Consider the following 6,000-nt stretch of genomic DNA (forward strand, 5'->3'; position numbering starts at 1 on the left):
CAAATGTGTGAATGTTGGCATGATCAGAACTTAAACGTTGACGCTCAAGACCTGTATTGCCTTTGTTTATGAAAAATATGTACTTATGAGACTTTTCTTTTTAAAGAAACTGGACCATTATTCCATTTTGAATCTTGATGCCCTTGTGAGAAAACTCTGAAATACTTATCTATATTTCTGTTGTCTCAGGTTTTTTTGCAATTCTCTGGATTCTGCTGACTGCGTATCAAAGAAAGAAAACATCCAGCCTTTAGATGAAAGTGCTGTCACAGATGAAGAGACGCATCTAAAAGAATCCGATTGTCTCGAAGGCGAGAAGCTGGCCGATACAGACAGAGCACATGATTCAAGTGATCAGATTCCAGATGATGATGTATCTGTGTTTGCTGATGAAGAGTCTCAGGCTTTAAAGACCAACAAATTCACAAGGACCATCTCACCACCCACCCTGGGGACTCTAAGAAGTTGTTTTAGTTGGTCTGGAAGTCTTGGAGATTTTTCAAGAACTCCTAGCCCCTCTCCAAGCACAGCACTGCAGCAGTTCCGTAGAGACAGTGATTCTCCCACCTCTCTGTCTGAGAAAAGTAAGATGGCTGCTGTATCTCCGTCAAAGAGTGGTGAGTCAGGTGATGAATCTCATCCCTTACATGAAGTGGGACAGTCTTCACAGTCCCAGGAAAGCATAGAATTATCAACGCATGATTTGAATGCATCAAAACTTTCTCAACCTTCTAGTAAGGATTCAGATTCAGAGGTAAGTCAAATTATGAAGCCTTTATGTTCAAATTCGTATGTAAGAGAAAATAAGGTGTTAACAAGATAATTGAGGGAATTTTGCCTAAATTTTGGAAGGAATTGGCTGTCTTAATTGTTTGATGTAGATCCTGTAATGTACAAAGTTCCCATTTTATTCATTTGAAGGATGTCTCTGTACCTTTTATGTTTGAAACTCTTGTACATTCAATATAGGTATATACCTCCTGAATCACTCTGCTTCCATCAATAGTTGTCTCAAGTTCTGAACAGTTAGGAGCTAAGCAGAATGATAAGCTATGAAATGAAAAATTATTATACATGTAATATTTAAATCCTTAATGTATTCTTGAATTCAGTAACATTTGAGATCTTATAAAGAAATGGCCCTTTTACTGTGATGGTTTAATTGTCTTAGCTTTTAGTACTTTAAAGAAATATTCTTGCTAAGCTTTCCCTTTATAACAAAACAAAATAATAATACGAACGATTTTATGTTATTCTGTTTTAAATTAACAAAAGCATCCTATCCATTTTTTTCGTATATCTAAAGGGTCACTGTGAAAATCAACTCAATGGCAATGAGTTTTTTTTGTTTGTTTGTTTTTGTTTTTGTTTTTTTGATTAAAGTATCTTTTATTCTGACTTACATAAAATCAAAACTCCAAATAAGTACTGGTTATAAGATTCAGTGACATTAAACAGTGAAACCTGTGAGAGCTGAAACTTAATGGGACTGCCTTGTTTTTCCAGGTCTCACAAGTTTTTTGCCTTTGACAGGGTACATTCTTACCACTTTTCTATCGTTCGTTTTAGTGGAAAAGATTTGAGTTTTCCTTTTCTAACACGTTTCTGCCTAAGTTATCTAGTGCTGCTATAACAGAAATACCACAAGTTGATGGCTTTGATAAACAGAAATTTATTCTCTCACAGTTTAGGAGGCTACAAATCCAAATTCAGGGCTCCAGCTCCAGGGGAAGGCTTCTCTGTCAGCTCTGGGGGAAAGTCCTTGTCATCAGTTTTCCCCTGGTCTAGGAGCTTCTCAGCGCAGGGACCTCAGGTCAAAAGGATGCACACCACGTCAGCTCCACTTGCTTGGTGGTAGTGAGGTCCCTCTCCTCTCTGCTCGATTCTCTCAAAAGAGATTGACTCAAGATACAACATAATCCTGCAGATTGAGTCCTGCCTTGTTAACATAACTGCCTCTAATCCTGCCTCATTAACATCATAGAGGTTAGGATGTACAACACATAGGATAATCACATCAGATCACAAAATGGTAGAAACCACACAATAAGGGAATCATGGCCTAGCCAGGTTGACACATATTTTTGGGGGACACAATTCAATCCATAACACTGCCTTACACTGGTTCCAACTTTCGCAGGTTTTACTGTATTTAAAAATGACATGATGGCATAATAGCTTTCTTTAAATCTGAGTTCTCTCAAATTTATCGATATAATATACTTCATTTATCTTTACCAACTGTAATTACCAAGCTGTAAGAATAATTACAGCCACAGTAATATTTGACAGAATTTTTGTATCTGATAATCCTGGATATTGGATAGCATCTAATAAATCAGTATAGCTTGTGTTCATCAAAAAGAAAATATTCGATTCAGGTTCCCAAAGGAAACTTGATTTGGACTCAAAATTGAAAAATAACGCCAAGGTAATACGTAGAAACAAATTGTTTTCATTAGGAGAAACCTGAAATCAATTTATGTATTTGAATCCAAAATCTGCCCCAGGTGGCGTTTTTTAAGTTCCTAAGAGTGTGCCAAGCCAAACTTAGCTCCTTTTGAGGCTTTTGCTATTTTTTCCCCTTTGCCCTGCTTTGCCTTTAGTTTATCTGCTATACTGAGTACTGTCGATACTAATCTAGAAGACTCAGTTTCTTTTATTATTAACCTCAGTTTTAATGTCTTTTTCATTTTCACTTTATACTGTATTTTTCTTGGTGCTATTTGAGTACCTCCACAGTTGCAGTCACTTGAACATCTTTCATAAAAACATTACCATCTATTCATGGGGATACTTTTAAGTCCGCTAAGCTTGCATCGTTTTGATCCACTTATGTTGTAAGCCTTTAGCCGTATTTTTACTGAGAAGACTTACTTATCATCTCACAGGCTGAGGGGTGATCATGCTGACCAGAGCTCTCCACACTTCTGAACTATTTGTTTGTACTAATCAGATAGGGAAGCCTGAAGCTCCCCACCCCTCAAATGCACACAGAACAAAACTAGGTATTAGTCACTAAGTCATCTCTCTTGCCACCAGAAGTAGTAGACTCCCATTAGGATAGATGAATTGTTAGGTCTCAAAGAATTGGATGCCAAGAGTTAACATAAAGAACTATGTAATCTTTCTTTGATTCAGAAAACGTTTCAGAAAGCCAAAGTGCCATTCAGGCTTCACTTTGGATATCGATTTTCATTAAATTGTTCTGAAGAAAATTTTTCTATACTGGAGCTGTCCATCAGTAGTTTACTGAAAAGAAGCAACAACCATAGATTCTGTGTGCATTGAGTTCACTGACCCTGTTGTTGTTACTGAGTGACATCGAGTCCATTCCAACTCATAGTGACCCCATGTCACAGAGTAGAACTACCCCATAGGGTTTCCTATGCTGTAATCCTTATGGGAGCAAATTGCCAGGCCTGGTAGGGGCTGGTAGGTTCGAACCACCAACCTTTTCATTATCAGTGGATCTCTTAAGCACTGTGCCGCCAGAGCTCCTTTCACTGACCGTATGGGAAGTGAATTCATCTTAGGATCTTTGTTAAGACCTTTATTTTAAATTGTTTAGCCCAGAGTTACCACTACTATTAGCCAACAACAAGGGATATTAAAGTTTCTATACAAGTTATAATATAAGTTAATGATGTATTTTTCAATATTGGGTTGTTTTCAAAATAGATAATATTATGTAAGGAGCCATGGGGCGCAGTGGTTAAGCCCTTGGCTGCTAACTGAAAGGTCGGTAGCCCACCAGCCGCGCCACAGGAGAAAGATGTGGCCGTCTGCTTCTGGAAAGCTTACAGCCTTGGAAGCCCTGTGGGGCAGTTCTACTCTGTCCTGCAGGGTCGCTACGAGTTGGAATCGACTCGATGGCAATGGGGTGGAACATTGTGTAGAATCCTAAGATAAATATTAATAAAAATAAAAAAACTTTCTTAGAAAAAATGCAGAAATGTAAAGTCTTCCGGATTTCCTTTCATTGTCCTTTTTTAATGGACTTAAACATGGGAATCCAGCTAATGAGAAAACTGTTCATCTCTAGAAAAGTCTACATTGTGGGACTGGGGGCTGGGAGTGGGTCTTAAAGTCTTTGCTGAAGTTAAATGTGCAACACTACTTCAAAGCAGATGCCTTTTTTTTCTCTTTACTGTCAAACATTTTGCACAATTAAAAGAAGAGAAGTACTGTACTAGTTAAAGTTAGTAATTTATGAAGACTATTAGCCAAGCTTGAGTAAAGCAGTAGTCTTACAGCAGGAGACTCTTGTTTTATCTGAGTTAGCTTTTTGACAGATGCCTAAAACAGTTCAGAAAAGCCTTCGATTTTAAAAATGTACTTTGTTTTGTACAATTTACTTCTCCAGCTAAAACATCTGCCTGTCTCTTCAGTGAAATCACTGGCAAACATCATCCTTTTCGTATTAGATTCATTTTCTTGTATTGATTCATCTAATGTTTTTCTCATGTTTTTGTATGTTCTTTTCTGTGAAATTTCTAATTTTACTTGTTTTACCTTTTGTTGAATATTGGTTGTCATAAACATTCCAGAGTAAAAATCTAATTTTTTTTTTTAATCTGGGGCATCTAGGAATCTGACTGTAATTTTAAGTCACATGATAATCAAGATTATCAAAGCTCCAAGCTGCATTTATCTCATTTTTCAAAAAAAGACAAGCTTCGAAGGAACAAGGTAAAACGTTTATTTTAAAAAATTGTTCTTTTAATTTCAGAAATAATGCTTGCTTGTGATTAAAAAAAAGTGAGAAATATAAGCAAAATTAAAATACAGGTAGTCCCAGACTTAGGACATATTCGAGTACGACAAATCGCACCTAAACCGCCCGTTTGCGGGGGAGTGGGGGGGGGGGGCAGGGTGCGTCTTATCGTTAGTAATATGTTGCAGCACATGATTTGCTAATGTTATCATTCTTAGATGTTCACTCACAGATGTTCAGTTTTATGGTTTACTGTTCTAAACACTACCAGATTTACACAGATACTGATAGTAAAAGGAATAATAATGAAAACTAAAAAAATGAGGTATTTGTCTTATGTCTGAACCAACTTACAATGGAATCGTTGGAATGGAACCCCATCGTAAGCTGGGGACTACCTGTACCTTTATTCTTATTTATGGGAGTCCCTGGGTGGTGTGAATGGTTAGCATGCTTGCTGCTAACCGAAAGGATGGTGGTTCAAATACACCCAGAGGCTCCTTCGAAGAAAGGCCTGGCGATCTACTTCCAAAAAATCAGCCATTAAAAATCCTGCAGAACACACTTCTACTCTGGCACACATGGGGCCTCCACGAGTCGGAATCAACTCGACAGCAACTTGTTTGGGTGGTTTTTTTTAATTCTTACTTACACAAAAACGACCGTTTTCAAACCTTCTAGAACCATGTTTGTGTGTGATTGTATTGTAGGTGTTTAAGTTACGAAACCTGCCATTTCTTTTGCAGTGTATATTAACAATTTTTCCCATGTACTTATATAACTCCTTGTAAACCAAAAACCTATTGCTGTCAAGTTGATTCTGACTCACAGTGACCCTGTAGGACAGCATAGAACTACCCCATAGGGTTTCCAAGGAGTGGCTGGTGGATTCAAACTGCTGACCTTTTGGTTAGCATCTGAGCTCTTAACTACAACACCACCAGAGCTCCATAATTACTTATAGTGGCTATATAATATGCCATTGTATGGTTTAGCTAATTCCCTTATGTTTGGCATTTACCTTTTAAAATTTTTGCTATAGCAAACAGTATTGCAACCACAATCTTGTGACCAAATATTTGAGTATGGCTTCTTATTTCCTAGAGATGAATTTAATGTAGTGACATTACCGGTTCAAAGGCATGTCTGATTTAAGTCTTTGATTAGGTATTCCCAAAAGGCTTTCTAGAAACTATGTCCTCATAATAAGCCAGTTTTTTGTTTTTTTTTTTTTAATTGTACTTCAGGTGAAGGCTTACAGAACAAAAAAGTTCCCAAGAAAA

General features: G+C 37.3%; 1 protein-coding gene across 1 annotated transcript in view; it reads left to right on the forward strand.

Moving 5' to 3' along the window:
- The window catches only part of EXO1 (exonuclease 1), a 41,834-nt gene that overhangs the window by 31,809 nt on the left and 4,025 nt on the right, over nt 1–6,000 (forward strand). Inside the window, exons 11-12 of the mRNA XM_004375855.2 lie at nt 190–754; nt 4,591–4,692. Coding sequence (XP_004375912.1) covers nt 190–754; nt 4,591–4,692 — 667 coding nt within the window. The remainder of the gene's footprint in view (nt 1–189; nt 755–4,590; nt 4,693–6,000) is intronic.

This window comes from Trichechus manatus, unplaced genomic scaffold (genome assembly GCF_000243295.1).
Source record: "Trichechus manatus latirostris isolate Lorelei unplaced genomic scaffold, TriManLat1.0 scaffold00039, whole genome shotgun sequence".
NCBI lineage: Eukaryota > Metazoa > Chordata > Mammalia > Sirenia > Trichechidae > Trichechus > Trichechus manatus.